The sequence below is a fragment of the Schistocerca nitens genome, chromosome 10 (genome assembly GCF_023898315.1).
Source record: "Schistocerca nitens isolate TAMUIC-IGC-003100 chromosome 10, iqSchNite1.1, whole genome shotgun sequence".
In the NCBI taxonomy this organism is placed as follows: domain Eukaryota; kingdom Metazoa; phylum Arthropoda; class Insecta; order Orthoptera; family Acrididae; genus Schistocerca; species Schistocerca nitens.
This window is the reverse complement of record NC_064623.1, coordinates 143,015,843-143,039,540: the sequence shown is the minus strand read 5'-3', so window position 1 is coordinate 143,039,540 and position 23,698 is coordinate 143,015,843. Positions and strand designations below refer to the sequence as shown.

The following is a 23,698-nucleotide window of genomic DNA, read 5'->3' as shown; positions in this document are numbered from 1 at the left end:
CAATCATCAGCCACTACTATCCAGTCTGAGGACACAGAACTTTTCTTGCCCCATGACAGTCATTCCAAGAGTCAATTGGATTTATTTGCCTGAAGAGTATGAGGAACTTATTGGAACTGCAAAGGAACACTAACTCCCTTTTGTAGTTAAGTCTCAAAACCAAGTGCTGAACTTCAAGGATTGGTGTCCCTGCTACTTCAAGAAGGCAGTCAAGAACATCAAGAAGTGGTGGTTCGTTCAACACTACTACACGCAGACATTTGGAGTACAGTAATAAATTTAAAGAATATGGGAAAGCTTTTGAGTTCAATGATGGCCTAGTTGAGAGGACATTCAAGCTGAAGAAAGAATAGAATGTGGTGCTCGCGAAGGCAAAATGTATGTTGGAAACATAGCTATCATCTCTGTGAAGCAGTAGGACATCTAAATAGTCAAACACAATGTACCTGAAAAACATAGATCATTTTATGACGAGATTGTTCAGTGTCCCACTTCTGAGACAGTGAACAGTGACACTGATGAATGAGGCATCTCGAGATGATTCTCTGAATTTTATTAGGTCAACTTTTTGTTCTTTTAGTAAATATAATACCCACTGTCTTCATTATTTTGTTTCGGATTATTTTCTGCCCCAATAGTGTTTCATATCAATATTTATAAAGGTGTTTAAACACCGAGTGGAAAAAAGATAATATTCCAGCATGTTTCACCATTAATTAGTCGTTAACTAATGACACTCCTATTATGACATTTTGAGACCTTGCGTCTTGCTACTAGTACTACAACTGTTTAACGGAGAATTTTTAATTACGTGTAGTTTGGGCTTCAAAGAGTTTTTTTTCATTTTCCCAAAATACTTGGAAAATGGAGTGTTATCTTTTTTCCATTCTGATATTCGGTTATTCTTCCCGTGCTTCACACGTGAAAATGATAAAATGCGACTCTCTGCCATGCACTTCACAATATTTATATTCGCCACGGGTGACTGTCATGCAGGCTGACAACGTTACTATAAAAGAGATACATTACACTTATTGTTGATCAACAGTACTCAAAAGCTATTCTACCGCTCCATCGCTATGACGTATATAAAGTTTACTTTTAAATGTTCTAGCCGTTGGCGGAATTCCAACTAAATAATGTATTTGATGGAGAAAAACGACTAGGAATGTCAAACAACAAGATATTTTTTTTTTTCTCTCAAACTCGAGAGAGCCGTGTTCGAAATCTTCGCTTATTTTCTGTCACGAGAAATAACGACATACCAAGGATTCGTGCAGTCCCTCCATTTATGGCTGATTGTGGAAAACATATACCCGTTTCAAAAGTACAAAAGCACATCCGTTTGTCGCCCAGAAACTGTAACCTGCTCAATACTGCTTCTTCCCCAGTTCGTAATTCCTGCCAAACTGTTGACGCACCTCATGATAAACAGAGATGGCATATTACCGACTTTTCAATTATTGAATTGTATGATTAGAAAAATGACCCACGTCGCGTAGTGCAATATGACAAAAATTCCCATTGGCTGCACAAATGTCTCAAATTGATTCTTTCACTAAAATTGAATTTGACTTTTTAAAATGTGTCATATCTCTGCTAGCATCCGCCTCTTGATACATATCATTATGTTAACTTCCGGTTAGAGACATTTGTTGTGCTTGGGTTTGTAAATTGTGATTAATGTGGGAAAGCAATGTTAATGCTGATTTGTGAACATTTTTGAAATCTTCCGCGCCAGACGTGAATAACTTGCGGTGTATATGTTTTATATACGGACATTTCTAGAAAGATGCCAAATGAATACTAGGAAAACCTCCTGATCTGCCATCTCGATCAAGTACTAAAACCAGTGGAAATTGAGCTACATATTTGATTATCCTTAGAGGTATTTTGTATATAAAGATAGAGGCGACATTTCGTCGCAGTTTTATTGGAGTAACTGAGGAGTTAATGTGAATATCATTTAAATGGTAAGCGTTATTAGACAATTGTTGGTTGTCAAGTAATGGCGATTTTGGAAAGGCCTATGGTTAAGTGAATATTGCATTTAGATTTCTGTTACGGCTGTCACGTGTTCTAATTGTCTTGCTGTGAAGATCATCTCAGTTATAAATTAATTCAACCCATCGTTTAAAACCTGCCCATTTGAATTTTGTTGCAGTTCAAAAATTTAACTATGTGGCATGAAGCAAGAAAACAGGAGAGGAAGATACGGGATTTGATTGTCGACTACAAAAAAAGAGCAGAACGAAGGAGAGATTTCTACGAGAAGATTGTGAGTAACTTCTCGGTAGTTTGGAAGTCTGTTTTTCTGTGCAGAGATTCCACTAGCAGACTATAACTCATATTGCAACTCTTTGCACACTTTACGATTTCTGTTGTCTATCTCCTTTATAAATTTAGGGTATTAGATAATCTTGAGTGAATGACATGAATAAAGAAAACATTCACTGCATAGTGTACATGTTAAACATCAGATACAAACAAAAAAAAATCTCCCCGACACAGTATCTGCTAATCCTGGCAATCACCTCCACATTTGGTCCCAACTTAATCCTCCTCGTACCACGTTGTACACCTGAATACTTGTCACAATTTCTACATTTGGTTTGATTCACAGATCTATGAGCTTTATTTCTGTCTACAATGCTGTCATTATGATGCTATTGCCTGTAATCTATCCAGCACCCCCCGCCCCCCTCCGCCACCACCATGAAATAACTGTCCAGTACTTCATAATATTCAGGTACCTGTGACCGCATCAGGGTGGACTCTCTGGTGTCATATTCTTGTCTTCTGACATTCCCTTCAGTCTTCCCTTTCTCTCATCGCTTATTTGTACATTTTGACAATTCCAAACAGTGCAACTTGGGCCCAATCACCCATAAAATTTAATTGTGCTAAACTATGTGATCAAAAGTATCTGGACACCTTGCTGAAAATGACTTAAAAGGTCTTGGCGCCCCCCATCGGTAATGCTGGAACTCGGTATAGTGTTGGCCCACGGTTAGCCTCGATGACAGCTTCCACTCTCGCAGGCATATGTTCGATCAGGTGCTGAAAGGTTTCTTGGGAAATGGCAGCCCATTCTTCCCGGAGTGCTGCACTGAGGAGAGGTATCAATGTCGGTCGGTGAGGCCTGCCACAAAGTGGGCATTCCAAAACATCCCAAAGGTGTTCTGTAGAATTCAGGTCAGGACTCTGTGCAGGACAGTCCATTAAAGGGATGTTGTTGTGTAACCACTCTACCACAGGCCGTGCAATACGAACAGGAGCTCGATCGCGTTGAAAGATGCAGTCGCCATCCCTGAATTGCTTTTCAACAGTGGGAAGTAAGAAGGTGCTTAAAACATCAGTGTAGGCCTGTGCTGTGATAGTGCCATGCAAAACTATTAGGAGTGCAAGCCCCTCCATGAAAAGCACGACCACACCATAACACCACCGCCTCAGAGTTTTACTGTTGGCACTACACACGCTGGCAGATCACATTCACCGGGCATTCGCCATACCCACACCCTGCTGTCGGATTGCCACATTGTGTACCGTGATTTGTCACTCCACACGTTTTTCCACTGTTCAGTTGTCCAATGTTTACACTTCTTTCACCAAGCAAGGCGTCATGTGACATTTACCGGCGTGATGTGTGGCTTATGAGCAGCCACTCGACCATGAAATCCAAGTTTTCTCACCTCCCACCTAACTGTCGTAGTACTTGCAGTGGATCCTCGTGCAGTTTGGAATTCCTGTGTGATTATCTGTATAGATGTCTGCCTATTACACATTACGACCCTCTTCAGCTGTTGGCGTTCTGTCAGTCAACAAATGAGGTTGGCCTGTACACTTTTGTGCTGTACGTGTCCTATCATGTTTCCACTTCACTATCACATTGGATACAGTGGACCTAGGGGTGTTAAGGAGTGTGGAAATCTTGCATACAGAAACATGACACAAGTGACACCCAAACACCTGACTACGTTTAAAGTCCGTGAGTTCCGCAGAGTGCCCCATTCTGCTCTCTCACGATGTATAATGACTACTGAGGTCACTGATAAGGACTACCTGGCAGTAAGTGGCAGCACAATGCACCTAATATGAAAAACATGTTTTTGGGGGTGTCCAGATACTTTCGATCACATAGTGTATGAACAACAACAACACATGTTTGTGATGTGCATGTACATCTATACTCTATAAGATGCATGGCAGAGAGCATGTCCCATTGTACCAGTTTTTAGGGTTTCTTCCTGTTCCATTCAAATATGAAGCGCGGGAAGAATAATTGTTTGAATGCCTCTGTGCATGCAGTAGTTACTCTAATCTTATCCTCACATTCCCTGTGTGAGCAATACGTAGGGTGTTGTAGTATATCCCTAGAGTAATAATTTAAAGCTGCTTCTTGAATCTTTATTGATAGACTTTTATGGGATAATTTACATGTCTCTTCAGAAGACTGCCAGTTCAGTTCCTTCAGCATATTTGTGACACTCTCCCATGGATTAAACAAAACTGTGACCATTCGTGTTGCCATTCTCTGTATCTGTTCAATATCCCCTGTTACTTCTATCTGGTTCGAGTGCCACACACTTGAGCAAAATTCTGGGATGTGTCGCATGAGTGATTTGTATATTAGTATTGTCTGCAAGGTCATTATATACAACATGAACAGCAAGGGTCCTAATACACTTCCCTGGGACACACCTGAAGTTACTTGTATATCTCACAGTAACTCTCCATCCAAGATAACATGCTGTGTCCTCCCCACCAAAAAGTCCTCAGTCCAGTCACAAATTTCTTTGAATACCCCATGTGATCATACTTTTGACAATAAGCATCGGTGTGTACCGGGTCAAATGCTTTTCGGAAATCAAACACTGCATCTACGTGGTTTCCTGGATCCAAAGCTTTCAGTATGTCATGTGAGAAAAGTGTGAGTTGGATTTCACATGATCAGTGTGCTCAAAACCCATGCTAGTTGGCTTGAGGAGGCCATTGTATTCAAGACATCTCATTACCTTTGAGCTACCCTCTTGTAGATGGAAGTGACCTGTGCCTTCTTCCAAGAATTGGACACGGTTTTTTGTTCGAGGCATCTGCAGTAGATTATAATTAGTAGAGGGGCTAACACGGTTGCAAATTTGATGTAGAATCTGACAGCGGTTCTACTGAGGCCCATTTAACAATTTCAACTGTTTCTCAACATCACTGACACTAAGTTTGCTTGCAGCGACAAACTGATAGGTAGCGTAGTTTATTTGAAAACATTGCCACCAATCACCATGTTGTTTACACCATTTGTCACATTTCCTATTTCACTAGTGAAAGCCAACAACTTGCATGAAAGATTTGTCTTCATCCTCATTAAGTGCAGACTCATTGAAAAATAAAACCTTCACTGGCTGTATAATATTTCCAGCAAACTGTTGATTTGCTGTAAAAAAATATGCATGGAATTGGAACATATGTTATATCTCCCTGCAACAAGGAGTTGTTCTGTAAAGGATGAAATATTCTCTTGGACTCCTTTACAAAACTGGAGATTAACATAATTTACAGTAGACACCTTGACTTTCAGAAAGGCAATCTTATCCTTCACTGATGTAATGCCGATAAACAAGGGGATATTCACTTGAGAAAACTTGTAAGACAGAATTGCTGATTAGTACTTACCTTTGGGAAGTGAAACTACGCCTTTCTCATCCCCGAGGAAGGAAGGATTATTTTCAAAGCTAGGTTGTGTGTCACTTTTATATGTGGCTATTGGCAGTACTGAATATTTCGCCTTATAAAAATAGCAACCAGCTGCTTGGTGTCTTGTGTGATATCTCAAAAGATGTTTGTTTATTTTTGATAGCAAGATATTGATAGGAAGCCCATCATTATAGAACTACAATACAAGACTTGCAGGAAACTGCTTGGACTCATAACTTGGAGGTGGAAGGCAAAAGATAATTACAGGTTCCTCAAATGGCATAACTGAAATTGCAGTGACTTATTGGATGGAGGTATAATACAGCCTGGTGTCCTTAGGGTTCTGTGCTTGAAACCTTGTCATTCCTAATATATTATCTTAGTAGACAAGCATTGTGATGTATTGAACAAGTACATCAAGTTTCGTTCTGATGTATGAGGAAAATCATCATGACCGACAGAAGTAAAGTTTGGAAGGAGCTGATTATATCTTCAGTAAAACACTGAAAACTTGTGTTTCGACATTAATAATTAATAATTCCATGTGGCTCAAAGGCCTGGTGCAAGTTTATAAATTGGAAGGTGCAGGTCTGTAAATGGGATGCCATTTTGGTGATGTGCATTTCTTACCTACCCCAGTAATCCTATAGGGGAAAGGGATCTACAGCTTAACATCAAAGATTAGATTAATACGTGTTCCATTGATCATGAATACGACACTTCGTAATGATGTGGAACGTGTCGGTTAATAAAAGATGTCTGTACAAGATATTACATTACACAAAATATTGCATGACACAATTTTTTTTTTTTTTTTTGCCCCCCCTTAATTTATATCTAAAAATTCAGCCAATGAGTAGAAGGAGTTGTCATCTAGAAATTCTTTTAACTTATTTTTAAATGTTAGTTGGCTATCTGTCAGGCTTTTGATGCTGTTTGGTAGGTGACCAAAGACTTTTGTGGCAGCATAATTTACCCCTTTCTGTGCCAAAGTCAGATTTAACCCTGCATAGTGAAGATCATCCTTTCTCCTGGTGTTATAGCTATGCACACTGCTATTACTTTTGAACTGGGCTGGATTATTAACAAGAAGTTTCATAAGTGAATATATATACTGTGAGGTTACTGTGAGGATCCCTAGATCCTTAAATAGATGTCTGCAGGATGACCGTGGGTGGGCTCCAGCAATTATTTTGGTTACACATTTTTGAGCAATGAATACTTTTCTACTCAACGATGAATTACCCCAGAATATGATGCCATACGAAAGCAGTGAATGAAAGTAGGCATAGTAAGCTAATTTACTGAGATTCTTATCACCAAAATTTGCAATAACCCTAATAGCATACGTAGCTGAACTCAGACGTTTCGGCAGACCATCAATGTGTTGCTTCGAGTTTAACCTCTCATCAATGGACACACCTAAAAATTTTGAAAATTCTACCTTAGCTACAGACTTCTGTCCAAAGTCTATATTTATTACTGGAGTTGTGCCATTTACTGTACAGAACTGTATATACTGTGTTTTATCAAAATTTAAAGAGAGTCCGTTTGCTGAGAACCACTGAATAATTTTGTGAAAAACATCATTTACAATTACATCACTTAGTTCTTGGTTTTTGGATGTTATTACTATACTTGTGTCATCAGCAAAAAGAACTAACTTTGCATCTTCATCAATGTGGAATGGTAAGTCATTAATGTATATCAAGAACAGTAATCGACCTAAGACCGAACCCTGTGGGACCCTGTACTTGATAGCCCCCCAGTTTGAGGAATCAGCTGTTGTTTTAACATTACATGAACCACCTATTTCAACTTTCTGCATTCTTCCAGTTAAGTATGAATTAAACCATTTGTGCACTGCCCCACTCATACCATAATGATTTAGCTTATCTAAAAGAATTCCATGATTTACACAATCAAAGGCCTTTGAGAGATCACAAAAAATACCAATGGGTGATGTCCGGTTATTCAGAGCATTGAAAGCGTATATAGCATTTTCTGTTGAAAAGCCTTTCTGAAAACCGAACTGACATTTTGTTAGTACTTTATTATTACAAATATGGGAGGCTACTCTTGAATTCCTTACTTTCTCAGAAATTTTTGATAGAGCTGTCAGAAGAGAGATTGGGCGGTAATTGTTCCCATCCGACGTATCCCCCTTTTTATGCAATGGTTTTACAATGGCATATTTCAGTCGATCGGGGAAGACAACCTGCTCCAAAGAGCTATTACATACGTGGCTGGGAATCCTACTTATCTGTGGGGAACAAGCTTTAAGTACCTTGCTGGAAATGCCATCAATTCCGTAAGAGCTTTTACTTTTCAGTGAGTTTATTATTTTACTGATTTCAGAGGGAGAGGTTGGTGGAATTACAGTTGTTTCAAGCTGCACAGGTATGGCCTCTTCTATTAATAGCCTTGCCTCTTCTAGTGAAGATCTAGATCCTATTTTCTCCACAACATTTAAAAAAGGATTATTGAAAATATTTTCAATTTCTGATTGTTTGTTAGTACACTTGTCATTCAGTTTTATGGCACTAAAGTCTTCCTGTGCTCTTGGTTGCCCTGTTTCCCTTTCAACAATATTCCAAATTGCTTTAATTTTATTATCAGAGTTACTGATCTCAGACATGATACACATGCTTCTGGATTTTTTAATAACTTTTCTTAGTACCGCACAATAGTTTTTATAATATTGAACAATTTCGGGGTCAGTACTCCCTCTTGCTGTTAGATACAGTTCTCTTTTACGGTTGCAAGATATTCTTATTCTTTTAGTTAGCCATGGTTTTTTATATGTTTTCTTGGAATTATGTTTAATTATTTTCTTGGGAAAACAATTTTCAAATACCCTTAAAAATGTTCATTCTTTCAGGGAGTCAACGTTGAAATCCCCACAAATGATAATTTGCTTCCCTCTGTCTGATAGGTAGCACACCAAAGCATCCAAGTTTTCTAGAAATAGCTGGAAGTTCCCTGAGGGGGACCTATACACTGTTACAATTATGAAAGTGCCATCATTTAATTTAAGTTCAGTGGCACATGCTTCCATATGTTGCTCTACACAAAATTTTTTAGTTTCTAAATTTTTTACACTGTGGAAGCTTTTGACATACATGGCAACTCCTCCTCTCATCATATTATATCTACTTACATGTGCAGCTAATTTGTACCCATTGATGCTAACCTTTTGCATATCAGTGACAATGTGATGCTCAGACAGGCACAGTACATCTATTACATTCTCAGTTTCTATATCTTCTAAACAAAGCAGAAGCTCATCAATTTTATTCTCCAATCCCCCAATATTTTGATGAAATATACTAACATTATTTTTCACTTTACTTTTGTGAGTATCTTGAACTTTTTTAACATCTTTAGTACTTGCCTGGCTGAGTTTCCCACTGGACACTGATCTTACACTAAAAAAGAGTTTCCACCATGAGATGTAGTTCCTCCCCCCTATAGGTTTCCTGCTATCAGCCCAGCCAGTTTACCCTTCCCTTTCTTGTTGAGGTGTAGGCCATGTCTAGTATAGTCCCACCTACAGAGTGAATCAACAGGAACCACACCAATGTGTGACCCTGCACCAGATCCAAGTAGCCGTTCCAACTCCAAATTAACTCTCTTGACAGAAGAGCTCAAATGAGGTCTGTCGTGGCACTCCAGAACCGACACAAACCCAACACTGGTATGACTCGATGTTGATGCAATCTTTGCCAGGTCACACTCTATGCTGTATCCCGGATCTCTGTCAATGCTGTTGCCCGGCCCACCCACAATAACCACGGAATCTTCCTTAGTAAAGCCTCTACATAGTGAACCTAAATCCTCTGTAACCTGCCTCAGTCCAGCACTAGGTTTGAAAAAACTTGTGACCTGGTATTCTGACCCTAATTCATCCTGCAGAAGTTGGCCCACACCCCTAGCATGCGAACTACCTAGCAACAAGACTTTCTTTCTCTTTGCAGACTTCCCTGCATTCTTATTCAATTTGCTGCTGAAAGCTTGTTGAGCCCTGTCTACATCTACATCTGTGAGAGGCAACAGGTCAAACCTATTTTGTACATTAATAACAAAGCTGTCAGAAGAATTTCTCGGCCTGTTCCTTATGCCTGTTGCCACTTCCCACCCCTGTTTACCCTTCTCCCCCCTTAACCTGCCCAGTTCTCGCCTAGCCTCATCTAACTCATCCTGAAGGGCAGCAATTTACCCCTCCTGTTACACAATCTTTCTATCTCTACTGCATAGCCTACAGAACCACTGATGAGTCTCGCTCATTTTCCCAATTCCCACGCCACTACAATCGCCCCAATGAAAAAAGTTACTACATCCATCACACCAGACCCCGGAGCTAACGATTCTATGGCACGTCAGGCACTTTACACTCATGGTACAAATTGATTTTAGTGACAGAAGACAATAAAGTTACTGGAAAACAATGAAAATACGTGTACGAAAAATTAGGCCTACTCGCGACTATGTAAACAGTGGTTCAGAAGTTTTTTACTGGAAATTACTTAAGAGATGACTATACTCTGCAGATATAAAGGGGCAGCAAACGTATTTAGCACACTAAACGATCAGTAAATGCCCTTAAAATTGTGGTATGAAGTTTAATCTGAAAGCTCAAAAGTTCGGCCTGGCCGCGATATGTAAACAAAACGAACTTTACGTGATTACTGTGAAAATACGCGAGTAAGACAAAAACCTTTAATGGTACACTTGAAGAGCACTATAATTAACGTAATTAATTAGTTTAAAGTGTTAAAAACAGTTTATTACTACTTAAATTACTTATCTTGTACGAGAGCTGTGACACAGACGTCCGTATAGCAGGCGCAGGGCTACCAACACCATGTGATGTTCTTGGGAAGTGAAGGCTAGGTTAAAGGCATGCTGGAATATTCTGTAGTCTGGCTGGGTTCTGGTCCCTTGATCTTTCAGTTTCCATGCATTTGCTTTACTGTTAGACCATCAGACCTTATCTTGACTCTTATAATATGCTACGTTCCCATTCAAGTGTATAGTACGTAATAAATTCAAGTACTTTTGGTTTGTTTATAGATAACTTTCATTCTACCAGTCATGATTTTCTTTTATGTATATTTTACATGACTCATTTCAGGATTTATATTTTACATGACACATTTCAGGGAATGAGTCCCTTTTGTAACTGTGTTTTTCTTTCTGTCTTTTGTCAGACATTTTAAAATGCGCCTTTGCTAGGTCACTCAATAAGAAATAAGATTCCAGAGATGTCATTAACTACCAGCCAGTCTCACTCCTTAGATCATATTTCCGAGTTTTTGAGATGGTAATGTAATCAGTGGTTGTTATCCACCTGTGTAGCAGTGGGATACTTAGTCAATATCAGTTAAGATTTTAGAGGGTCTCCTACACTGCAGCAGCTACTTATACATTCACTTAATATGATAACCTATCAGCATTTGAAATCTACTGCAAATCATCAAAGGCATTTGATTGTGCCAATCATAATGTTCTTACATAGAAGTTAAGTTCTGTCAGCATACATATTTAAGAATGAGTAACACTGCATTAGGATTTTAGGTTGTCTATCCCAGAGAATGTGTTTCTGGTATTTATGTGGTTGGTGTGTCATTCTTATTAATTTATTTGAGTCAGAAACAAATATAACATATGGCAATTACCATTAAAAACCATAGAGAGAAAGAATTATTAAGTGACACTGCTGTTGCCCTAAACCTTGCCGCTTCAATTGCGCTTTGAGTTCTGAGTATATCATTTTCTTCTGTGCAAGATGCAGAGCATAGTTATAGGCCAGTAGATGTTCCATTGTGTGTTCTTCTGTATCTTCACAGTTGATATCATCCACAGGTAGTTGCCATTTCTGGAGGTTACTCCTGGATCTTCCAACTCCTGACCGAAGACAGTTGAGTGATCTTCACACGATTCAGTTCTGTTCGTGTCCACTTGGGAGAGTTTATGAAGAAAGTGGTCAAGTCGAGAAATCCTCAGTTGCTTCCTTTCAGTAGCTGCTTCTGCTTTGAGATAGCGTGTTACGGTTGAGTTCAGATTAATTTTTTAGGACGGTAGTTTTGTGGTCGACTTGTGCTACCCCTCTCGAAGACGGATGTGACTCGTACTTCTTCCAACTACTGGGTGTGGTTTTTGTTTGAGGAATCTGTGGTAGAGTTTAGTTAAAGAAAAGGGTGCTAACTCAGGTGCAAATCTGGAGTACAGACTGATAGGGATTCCATTTGGTCCAGAGGCATTGTTCATTTTAGTGATTTTCAGCTGTTTCATAACACCACTGACATCATTGTCTATACCACTCATCTTTGCAGAGGTTCGAGAATTAAATTGGGACAGTGCTATTGAATTTTATTCTGCTAACAAGTTGTTCTGTACGATAGAGAAATTCTTGAATAGAAAATATTATTTATCTACAAACTTGTAAATGGCCAGAATGTAGCTTTGTAAAATTTGTCTATATTCTTCTGTTCATTTGAAATGTCCCACATCATAACAGTCATTGAGAAAGTGTTGTATGGAACTAACATACAAGGTGTGACCAAAAACTAATTGGAATTTTTGTTTTTCTTAAAGAATCTTTACTTATTTGTAAACAACTACTACAACAAACTACTACTTTGTCCCCTTCTAATAATCCGTCTCAGATATAATACACTTGTGCTAGTGTTTCTTACAATCTTGGAAGCAATTCTTTGACTCAGTTTTCATCAAGGTGTTCAGTTCTTTCAGTGATTACGTGTCTGTCTCGTCAGTGGTAGCAAAACTACATCCTTTCATGGTTCTCTTTGGCATTATGAATGGAAAGAAGTCGCAGGGGGCCGAGTCCGATAAATACAGTGGCTGTGGCAACATAATATTTTATTTTACTTTATTTATTTATTTTTTTCATGAACAGTCATCGAGATGTGAGCAGGAGTATAATTGTGCCGCTATTCCTGTTTGTGGTAAAACGACAATTCCGGTCATTTTCGGCAGATCGCTTTGAGTGAACGGCGTGTAACTTCGAGGAAGTATTCCTTATCGATTGTTCGACCGTAGGTAGGAACTCGCGATGTGTTATCCCACTGTAATTGGAGAAAACGGTGAGGCGGGCCTTCACATGTGATCAAACTTGTCTTTTCGGACAGTGGAAAATCCAGGATGGAATGTAACAATGTTGTGAAAAGGAAAGTTGCTACTCACCATATAGAGGAGATGCAGGGTCACAGATAGGCACAACAAAAAGACTGTCACAAATAGTACCTTTAGGCCAGTGAGACAAACACACACATACACCCTCACTCACACATCTTGCACATCTCGCACACACATGACTTCAGTCTCGAGCAACTGAGGCCAACTGGTGGCAGTAAACACAGCACTCATTGTAAAGTTTATTACTATAACTGCTTTGCTGCTATTGTAGTGATTGCTATTTACATTCTACACATTGACTCCTTGCCCATCTGAGTGAGCGTCTAATGCAGCTTGTGTGTATACTGTACATTTTCTGGAGTTTGGTTCAGTTTTGGTGAGCCTCCTGTACAAAATGTTCGGTTTGGGGTACACATTCTTTCTGTACCCCAAGTGACATTTTCTGCTCTTTATGGTTTAAGACCTTTGTGTAGTGAAGTCTGTTACTTATTTTACTAAATTAGTTATTTTACTCAATCAGTTATTTTACTAAATTAGTTATTTTACTCAATCAGTTATTTTACTCAATTACTTATTTTGCTCAGTCTGTTGTGTGAATGAGTAAGAATCAAGTGTGTACGTGTTACATTTCAGAAAGCAGATCCTACGCAGTTCCTTCAGCTACATGGACGGCCAGTCAAGATACATTTGGATCCCGCAGTTGCCATCGCAGGAGACAGCCCGGCAAACATGTAAGCTGCTGTAGTTAGTTGTGTGCAACTAATTTCCTCATCCAGACTTCTGGAATTGCGTCACATTTTTTTCGTGCGATTCGTGATCTGTGCAGTGCCAGTGAATTTTTCTAAGTGTAGAAAGGGTGGTAAATATATGCAAATGATGAGCAATTAGGGCCAACCTGTACTCTACACCTACACTGCGCAAGCCGTCACGAAGTGCACGGCATGGGGTACATTTCATTGAACCAGTTGTTAGGGTTTCTTCATGTTCCATTCACATGTGGAGCGCAGGAAGAATGATCGTTTTAATGTCTCTGTGTGTGCAGTAATTATTCTAATCTTATCCTCATGATCACTTTGTGAACGATATGTAGGGGGTTGTGTATTCCTAGAGTAATCATTTAATCACTCCATTGTTTGTATCCCACACTGGATTTTTTAGTACTGTAGAATTAAGACTTCTATAACTTACACTGCTCAGTTCCTGCCGTGCCGGTGACAAGGTTTGAGTGGCGATCCGGTCATTTTGGGTTTTTTTACGTGTAATAGTGTCGACGAGAGACGGTCCCTGGCGGTTACGATGGGCTTGGTCTAGCGTTTTACACGTCTGTCTCGACCGATCACGTGATGTGCTCATGTATACATTTCTGTGGCAAAACGTCAGTGTTGTCAGAGATCTGTAAATGTTTACTGTTTTCGCCTGCAGCCGTTTGTGTTTCACAGTTGAAACCTGACAACAGCGCTGCCAACATTGAGGATCTTGTTTAGCTGTTTCTACTTGGTTATTGCTCAGATTTTTGTGGCTTCTAAAATTACTCTTTATTTCTGGCATCACTGTGCAAGAAGAAAACAGTCTCTAAACTTTGAATACCGCACTTCATTGTGGGTCTTCGATGTTAATTCTCTGAGCAATTTGGTTAATACCAGAGCACTGCTACCGTGTTTTGGCGAACCTGTGTAGACGGCATTCATTTCCCAGCCCTCACTTTTCACACTGTTTGGCTTCATTCTGACAACAGTTTCATCATTCGCATAAATGAAGGTGAGCACTCGTTGATGCGTAGCCATTCCAGACTGCTAAGGAAATGTGGTGGTTGCCTACTTCACACAAAAGAATGAAGTGAAGTGGCAAATCAAAGGAGTGTAGTGTACTTGCAGATTACAGTGTACTTGAGTGAGTACAACTGAGTGAGATCCGTACGGTCAAGGATGCCGCATGGTCAGCTGTATTATTAGGCGAGGTAGTATTGGTCATCTTTGACAACATTTATTCACTGTGCCTCTCTCACACACCACATCTGAACGCAGAATACTTGGATTGGGCTCACCTACAGTGTCTAACACAATGGAGAAAGACAAAAGCACACCACATCCAGCATGACTTCACATAGGATATCACAGTAATTTCACCAGCCCAATGACTACCTATCTTCCTTTATTTTATTCACAAACACTGTAATGATCAATGTTCTTTAGATTTAGTATTGATGTTTGACCACCATGAATTTCAAAAACGCATAATATCATCAAGGCTTCAGTTTCTGTTGAATTGATTTTGATAGAGACGATCTTGTTCCAGTATTGGGTAAAGGGATGACTGGCTGAAGAAATTTAGGCAGAATTGAGTATTTCCCTCCTTAATATGCCATCTCATCTGCGGTACACAAACTGCTCTTACTACTACACAAAAGCTATCACAGTGGAGCTGTGTAGGACACAGTGGGTTGCTACTCTCATATATTCATAAAGTCCTGTCAGAATGATAGCAAATTGACACCAAATTGAGTATAGTGCTGCCATTAACAGTGTTATTGAAAATCAAGCACAAGAAAACAGGACACAAGGATGAAGTGTGTTCTCTGGCTGGTGATTAATTATTAAAATAAATTTATAGCTGTCTCCAAAAAAAGTCGCAGAAATGAATCATTAGCTACACAACTCACTGCTATCCCATAAATTCAAGTTGCCATGACTAAAAGAATACACAGATAGTGCAATTTTTGGTTGCAGGGCAATAAGTGATTTTGTTCTGTACTTTATATTCGATTTGACGGACTGCATGTGTTTTTCCATAGTGGATGTGGAATAAACAAGACTCGAATCAGTTTGTTTGCGTTGTACATTCTTTGTATGTTTTTCTTCTGGAGGGTGGGCTACAGTGTCAAACATTTTCCAGACTTCCTTCTTCCTTTGAAGGAGCATATTTACAGTTGTTTACACTCCATCACTGAATTTTCGTCTTGCAACCTCCAAAGCCTGACAAAACACAGCTTTGGTAGAGGCCATCTGATCCATACAGCCAGTGATACCGGCCTGTCAGTGCCACACTTAGGTGGCAAGATTACGCACCCAACTTCCATACTAACAAGGGAACATTCCCAAGTGTCCCCCCAGGGGGTCCACAACTCTTTTGTGGACACGTGCGTAGCGAGCACGGGACCCCGAGCTAATGTGGCCCTCCTTCCTTTCCGGGCTGCATACCTTCCCTTTCCGCATCCTTCCCCATCCCCCATCTTCGCCCCCTCCCCCTCACCTCTGGCTCTTTCCTTCCTTTTCTCCCCCTCTGGGGGAATGGTTTGTGCCTACGTCCGGAGACGGACGCTTGTAAATGTACCACATTCTTCGCCTTCCTTACTTGTAAGTCTTCATCCTTCCTTTGTCCTTCTCTTTTCCTTACCTCTTCTCTCTACCTTTTTCTCCGCTGCGGCGTTTGAGACCTCTTCTTTCCTTTCCCTTTCTTCCTCCCTGTGCGTGTCTGAAGGCCGACCCACGCACTTCCATGCGTAGCCGGTGACGGGGTAACGCGTAATTCCCCACCCCGGGTAGACAGGTAGGACACGTACGTACCCCCTGGTAACGGCCAGGCCCAGGGAGGGGTGATTACCTGAGCTGATACCTTCCGAAAGTGCCGATTGGTCCCTCCGTCCGTTTGTCGGGAGGTGTGACCTGAGGTGTGAACAATCACCTAAGGCGGGAGTGCCCTCAGAGAGGGCCCCCACAAGGGAGGAGCGCGCCATCGGAGACGCCGGTAATCATGGGGGGATTCTTCCGCAATGGTTTCCTCACCTTCCACTATGTCTGCTCACAAACGTAAGTTCACTGAGTCTCAACCACAGTCAGTTCTTCCATCGTTGCCACAGTTCCTTGTTGTTTCTCGGTCTGATGAAGGTCACGACTTCTCCACGGTCAACCCTTTCATTATTCAGAAAGGTGTCGACGCAATTGCAGGTCCTGTAAAGTCTTGTTCCAGATTACGGAATGGCACCCTGTTGCTAGAAACACACAGTGCCCTCCAGGCACAAAAATTGCTGCGTACCTCACTACTACACACTTTCCCTGTCCGGGTGGAACCGCACCGTACCTTAAATTCCTCGCGTGGAGTCGTTTATACACGCTCCCTCGATGGACTGTCTGACGAAGAAATTCAGCACTACCTGTCAGACCAGGGCGTAACGGCTCGGCTGTTCATAGGGTTATGAAAAGGGTTGACACGAAGATCATTCCAACCCGCACTGTGCTTTTGACATTTGACAAAGTGCAACTCCCATCGAAAATCAAAGCAGGCTATGAGATAATTTCCGTTCGTCCTTACGTCCCAAACCCTACGCGTTGCTATCGGTGCCAGCGCTTCAATCACACCAGCCAGTCCTGTTCTAATCCGGCCAAATGTGTTACGTGTGGCAGGGATGCCCATGAGGGTGCTTGTCCACCTCCATCCCCTCGCTGCATCAACTGTATGGGTGACCACGCTGCATCCTCTAGAGATTGCCAAGTTTTTAAGGACGAAAAGCTCATCCAGGAAATACGAGTGAAGGAAAAGGTGTCGACCTTTGCTGCTCGAAAGTTGTTCGCCAGTCGACAGCCCACCGTGCCTCAGACAGGCAAATACAGCACTGTCCTTGCTTCTCCTCGGCCAACAAAGGAGGCGGCCACGCAAACTTGCGACCTCACCTTTAGTGCCACGGTCGTCCGATCGGCCAGCGCAAAGATCGCCCGTTCAACTTCACCACTTTCGCCTGCCCACTCTATGGCTCACTCTTCGTCGGGTTCTGCTAAATCTCGAGCCCAAAAGTCCGACACCTTCGAAGAAAGAGCATACTCGTGAAGAGTTTTTACGTACGGCAACTTCACCAGCATCGGTTCCTCCTTCCTCTAAACCTCATACTTCCAAGAAGGCTACAAAGAAACCCAGTTCCTCTCCTTCTCCGCCAAGGCGTGTCCCATCCACAGCGCCACCTGGCGGAAATCGCCCTCGGCCGTCTTCTGTGTCGCCGAGGCGCACTGCTGGTGGCCGGTCAACCGGCCGATCGCTGGTGGCAGGAGCTGCTCCTGCCCAACCTATGGATCAGGATCTTCTGCCTTCGGCTGAATGCCATTCCATGCTGTCGGTCGCAAGCTCTGAGCAGTCGTTGAGTTGACAGCACCCTTGGTCACATTCCTCCATTTTCTGTTCACCCTATGTCCATTATCCACTGGAATATCCACGGCATTCGAGCCAATCGGGATGAATTGTCGATCCTCTTATGCTCCTACTCGCCGGTCATCTTCTGTCTTCAGGAAACAAAGCTGCGTCCTAATGACCGCTTTGTTCTCCCTCATTTTCAGTCCGTCCGATATGACCTCCCCTCTGTGGAAGGCACTCCAGCCCATGGAGGACTCATGATTCTTCTCCATGATACTCTCCATTATCATCCAATCCCCTTAGACAGTTCCTTCCAAGCTGTCGCCGTCCGTCTTTCCCTTTCTGGATACACGTTCTCTCTTTGTACTGTATACATTCCATCGTCCACACCAATGGCACGAGCTGATCTCCTTCATCTTCTTCGTCAGCTTCCACCCCCCTATTTGCTGGTTGGGGACTTCAATGCCCACCACCCGCTTTGGGGATCTCCACATCCTTGTCCACGTGGCTCCCTATTGCTAGACGTCTTCCACCAAGCGGATCTAGTTTGCCTCAACACTGGGGTCCCCACGTTTTTGTCTGCCTCCACGACAAATTTCTCTCATTTGGACCTTGCGATCGGTACTGTTCCGCTAGCTCGGCGCTTCGAATGGTTCGCACTTGATGATACACACTCGAGTGACCACTTTCCATGTGTCCTTAGGCTGCAGCCTCAACTGCCATATATGCGCCCGCGACGCTGGAAGTTTGCCCAAGCCGATTGGACACTTTTTTCGTCTCTAGCGACATTCGATGACCGTCGCTTTCCCAGCGTCGACGATGAGGTCACACATATTACCGACGTTATTCTTACAGCTGCGGAAAGTTCAATACCACGCACCTCCGAATTGCCCCGGCGCCCCCCAGTTCCTTGGTGGAACGAGGCATGCCGTGACGCAATCCGTGAGCGGCGACGTGCTCTTCGCATTTTCCGTCACCATCCTACTTTGGCAAACTGTATCCGCTATAAGCAACTCCGTGCGCGATGCCGTCGCGTCATCCGCGATAGCAAGAAGGCAAGCTGGCAATTCTTTATTAGCTCATTTAACACCTTCACTCCCTCCTCAGAAGTTGGGAGTTGGCTTCGACGGTTCTCAGGCGCGCCTAGTTTCTCCTCGGTCTCTGGGCTCACTGTCGCGCATGATACCTTAGTGGACCCTGTCGCAATTTCTAACTCATTGGGTCAGCACTTTGCTGAGATTTCGAGCTCTTCAAATTACCCGCCAGCGTTTCTCCCGAAGAAACGTGCAGCGGAAGTGCGACCTCTTGCTTTCTCCTCTCAAAATCGCGAAAGCTACAATACTGTTTTCTCCATGCGGGAACTCCAACATGCCCTCTCTTCTTCTCGCTCCTCCGCCCCTGGATCGGATGGTATCCATGTCCAAATGTTGCTGCATTTATCAACCCATAGTCTGCGTTACCTCCTTCGCCTTTATAATCGCATTTGGACCGACAGTACCTTTCCCAGACGATGGCGGGAAGCTATCGTCGTTCCCATTCCGAAACATGGAAAGGACAAACATCTCCCCTCTAGCTATCGCCCCATTTCTCTCACGAGTAGTGTCTGTAAGATTTTGGAGCGTATGGTGAATTACCGTTTAGCTTGGTGGCTGGAATCACGCAGTCTTTTAACACCTGCCCAATGCGGATTCCGAAAGCATCGCTCTGCAGTTGACCATCTTGTTGCTCTCTCCACTTATATCATGAACAATTTTCTCCGGAAACGCCAAACGGTAGCAATATTTTTTGATCTGGAGAGAGCATACGATACCTGTTGGAGGACAGGCATCCTCCGCACACTGTTCTCTTGGGGCTTTCGAGGCCGGCTGCCCCTTTTTCTTCGCGAATTTATGGCAGAGCGAACATTTAGGGTGCGGGTGAACACTACTCTCTCCCGTACTTTCTCTCAAGAAAACGGGGTACCCCAGGGCTCTGTGCTGAGTGTTGTACTGTTTGCCATCGCTATAAATCCAATTATGGATTGTCTCCTTCCTGACGTCTCGGGCTCCCTCTTTGTGGACGATTTTGCGATCTACTACAGCTCTCAACGGACCAGCCTTGTTGAACGACGTCTTCAAGGATGTCTCGATCGCCTCCACTCTTGGAGCCTCGAAACCGGCTTCCGTTTTTCTCCCAGTAAGACCGTTTGTATTAATTTTTGGCGACGTAAGGAGTTTCTTCCGCCCTCCTTACATCTAGGTCCTGTCAACCTTCCGTTTTCAGACGTCACTAAATTCTTGGGTCTTATGTTTGACAGAAAACTGTGCTGGTCCTCCCACGTTTCCTATCTTTCGGCTCGCTGTCTGCGAACACTCAACACCCTCCGTGTCCTGAATGGTACCTCCTGGGGAGCGGACCGAGTGGTCCTTCTCCGCCTCTATCGCGCCTTAGTGCGCTCGAAACTCGACTATGGAAGCATAGTCTACTCCTCTGCTCGGCCGTCTATTCTTCGGCGTCTCGACTCTATCCACCACCGTGGATTACGTTTAGCGTCTGGAGCTTTTCACACTAGCCCTGTGGAAAGCCTTTATGCTGAGACTGCTGAACCTCCGCTGTCCAATTGGCGAGCGGTCCTTCTGAGCCGTTATGCTAGCCATCTGTCTTCCATGCCTGCTAATCCAGCCCATGACCCTTTTTTCGACGCCTCCTTTGATGTAGGGTATGCAGGCCGCTCCTCCTCCCTACTACCCCCGGGAGTCCGCTTCCGTCAACTGCTCCATTCTCTTTCCTTCCGCTTTCCTAAAACCTTCTTGACAACTTGGGGTACAGCACCGCCTTGGCTGCGTCCCCGGATCTGTCTGCTCCGTGATCTTTGTCAATTTCCCAAGGATGGTACACCTTCACTTGTTTATCGTCGGGCATTTGCTGCTCTATGTGCACAAATGACAGACGCCACATTTATTTACACCGACGGCTCGAAAACATCGTTGGGTGTAGGGAGTGCCTATATTGTTGGCGACGCCCCAAATCACTTTCGGCTTCCCGACCAGTGTTCGGTTTATACTGCGGAGCTTTTCGCTGTTCTCCAGGCTGTCCAGTACATCCGCCGCCATCAGCGGATACAGTACGTAATCTGCTCAGATTCTCTCAGCTCTCTCCTCAGTCTCCAAGCTCTTTACCCTGTGCACCCTCTGGTCCATCGGATTCAGGACTGTCTGCGCTTGCTCCACCTGGGGGGCGTCTCGGTGGCGTTCCTCTGGCTCCCGGGACACGCTGGTATCTGTGGGAATGAGGCGGCTGATATAGCAGCCAAGGCTGCAGTTTCTCTTCCTCGGCCAGCTATTCAGTCGCTTCCCTTCACCGATCTACGGAGCGGTTTATGTCGCAAAGTTGCTCATTTATGGCATGCGCATTGGTCAACACTTCCCCGCAATAAATTGCAGGAAGTGAAAGCCCTTCCTTGCGCTTGGACCTCTTCCTCCCGAACGCGTCGTCGGGAGGAGGTCATTTTAGCTAGACTCCGGATAGGGCACTGTCTTTTTAGCCATCGACATCTTTTAAGCGGCGATCCTCCCCCACTCTGTCCCCACTGCTCTCAGCTGTGGACGGTACGACACCTTTTAATTGAATGCCCCTATTTTAATCCGTTACGCTCCCGTCTACAGCTATCGCCTGATCTATCGTCGATTTTAGCAGATGACACGCGCTCAGCCGACCGCGTTCTCCAGTTTATTAGTGACAGTGAAATGACGTCAGTCATTTGAAGTTTTATCGGGGACCATCAACCCCTCTCTGTAGTGGAATTTTAAGCCTTGTTTCTGCTTTGTGTCCAATTTTTTGAGTTTCGTTCCCATTTTTGCTGTTTTCAATTTTCAGTTTTTATTCTTTCCTCAGTCACGGACCGGGCGCTAATGACCATAGCAGTTTTGCGCCCTAAAACCAAAATAAAAAAATAAAAAAAAAAAAATTTCCCAAGTGTCAGTAAATGATGTTGTTGAAACTTGGTAGGAGTGTAGAGAGGCCAAAATTGTGCAGCACATTTTTCTTTTTTTTTCTCCAATTTTCACTTTCAAGAGGTAAAATACAACTGGAAAGGTAATTTGGCATTTAAGGTCGAGAAGGAATATCTTTGAAATGACAATGTGCAAAAAATGTTTTTCATGTAATTAATGTTCTTGAAAATTGCATAATCAACTTTGTGATAATTTAAAATTTAGAAAAACATCCCACCAGGATTAATTAATTCTGAAAAATGAACAATTTTGTTACAACATAAATTAAAGAAGCTTTCAAGACACATCCCTCCTGTGTAATAAAGCTGGTTTTTGAAATAGCAGTGCACACTGTACTGTCGGAGTATTCTTGACATACATAATTAAAATATCTAAATGCTCATTATTATTCTAATTATGGAGGAGGATCAGAAAGGAACATACAGTGATTTATTTTTTTCTTCCCTGGTATTTGCAGTTGGTGTGTTGAAATTTCATGACGATATAGTTTGAAGTTTGTGCTACCGAGAGCATTTTGTTTTCATTTGCAGTTCTGGCAAGTGTAGCATGAACTACAAAACAAATATGACACGCTTTTACTGTTGTCGACTTGTGAAGAGTGGCAAAGTGTAATCGATATTTGTGGGCCGAAGGATATAAATTGAGTGAAATTCACAGGGACATTTGTTTCGTATATGGGACTACTGTGTGGACTGAAGCAATATCTCCAGGTGGTGTGCATTCTTCCAAGAGGGATGTGTGAACTTTAGTGATCTGCCACACTCAGGCTGGCCAGTAATAGCTGCCACCCTGGAGAATGTCGCAGCCCTCGAGGCGGCAATTTTGAATGACCAGTGTGTGCAGTTGCAAACCTTGTCGCAGCAGTTAAACATTTCCTATGATATTATTCTTGACACGTTGAAATTTTGTAAAGTTAGTGCTCACTGTGTGCTTAAGAACCTGACAGACAACCTCAAGGACTAGCTGCAGAAGGGCATGATTTTCTGAAAGGAATTGTCAGTGGTGATGAGTTATGGGCATATCACTAAATCCCCAAAACCAAGAAGCCTCCCTGGAGTGGAAACATGCTTGTTCCGCAGTACGAAAAAAATTCAGTGTGATTCAGTCTGCTAGGAAAATGGTTGTGACAGTGTTTTGGGATGTGCATGGCGTGTTACTTTTGGACTCCCTCGCTGAACACAGGATCTGCCCTTCGTAACAGACGCCACGATGTTAATGTTCGAAGGTGTCCGATTTCTTTTTGACAGTGTGTGCCCCCATATTACTGCTCCTGTTTACAAGAAAATTGCCAAATTTGTGTGGGAAGTGCTCCAGCATCTGCTGTACAGTCTGGATGTTGCACCATTGAACTTTCATCTGTTTGGTCACTTGAAGAAATTCTTGGGCAGCTGACTCTTTGCGAGGGATGCGGAAGTGAAATCAGCAGTCCACAGATGGCTATGCTCCAATCAAATGGACTTCTACGAGCAGGGCATATTGAAACTGGTGCCCTGTCAGGAGAAGTGTATTGAGAATGTTGGTGACTGTAGAAAACTAGGTAAAATATGCAAGTTCACTTGTGATTGTTTTGTCACCCATTAAACTTTTTGGTAATAAAACTATTGTGCACCTCTTTCAGACATTCCCTTGTATTTATTTTACTCATTTTGGTTTATGTTTTATGTTGTATAGCTAGAGAAGGCCGAAATGCACGCTATAAGCTCACGCAGGATGGCGTGAGGTCTGAAACAGGATACGTA

The 23,698-nt window shown here is 42.7% G+C and overlaps 2 protein-coding genes across 4 annotated transcripts in view; one reads left to right on the top strand and one right to left on the bottom strand.

The window, feature by feature from the left end:
• The window catches only part of LOC126210315 (uncharacterized), a 141,044-nt gene extending 139,635 nt beyond the window's left edge, over window positions 1-1,409 (bottom strand). For both annotated transcript variants that reach the window (XM_049939512.1, XM_049939513.1), the window contains exon 1: window positions 1,266-1,409. In XM_049939512.1, the coding sequence (XP_049795469.1) occupies window positions 1,266-1,289 (24 nt within the window). In that variant the 5' untranslated portion in view covers window positions 1,290-1,409. The remainder of the gene's footprint in view (window positions 1-1,265) is intronic.
• A 237-nt stretch (window positions 1,410-1,646) lies between these two features.
• The window catches only part of LOC126210552 (CLK4-associating serine/arginine rich protein), a 155,039-nt gene continuing 132,987 nt past the window's right edge, over window positions 1,647-23,698 (top strand). For both annotated transcript variants that reach the window (XM_049939808.1, XM_049939807.1), the window contains exons 1-3: window positions 1,647-1,973; window positions 2,165-2,278; window positions 13,483-13,580. In XM_049939808.1, the coding sequence (XP_049795765.1) occupies window positions 1,971-1,973; window positions 2,165-2,278; window positions 13,483-13,580 (215 nt within the window). In that variant the 5' untranslated portion in view covers window positions 1,647-1,970. The remainder of the gene's footprint in view (window positions 1,974-2,164; window positions 2,279-13,482; window positions 13,581-23,698) is intronic.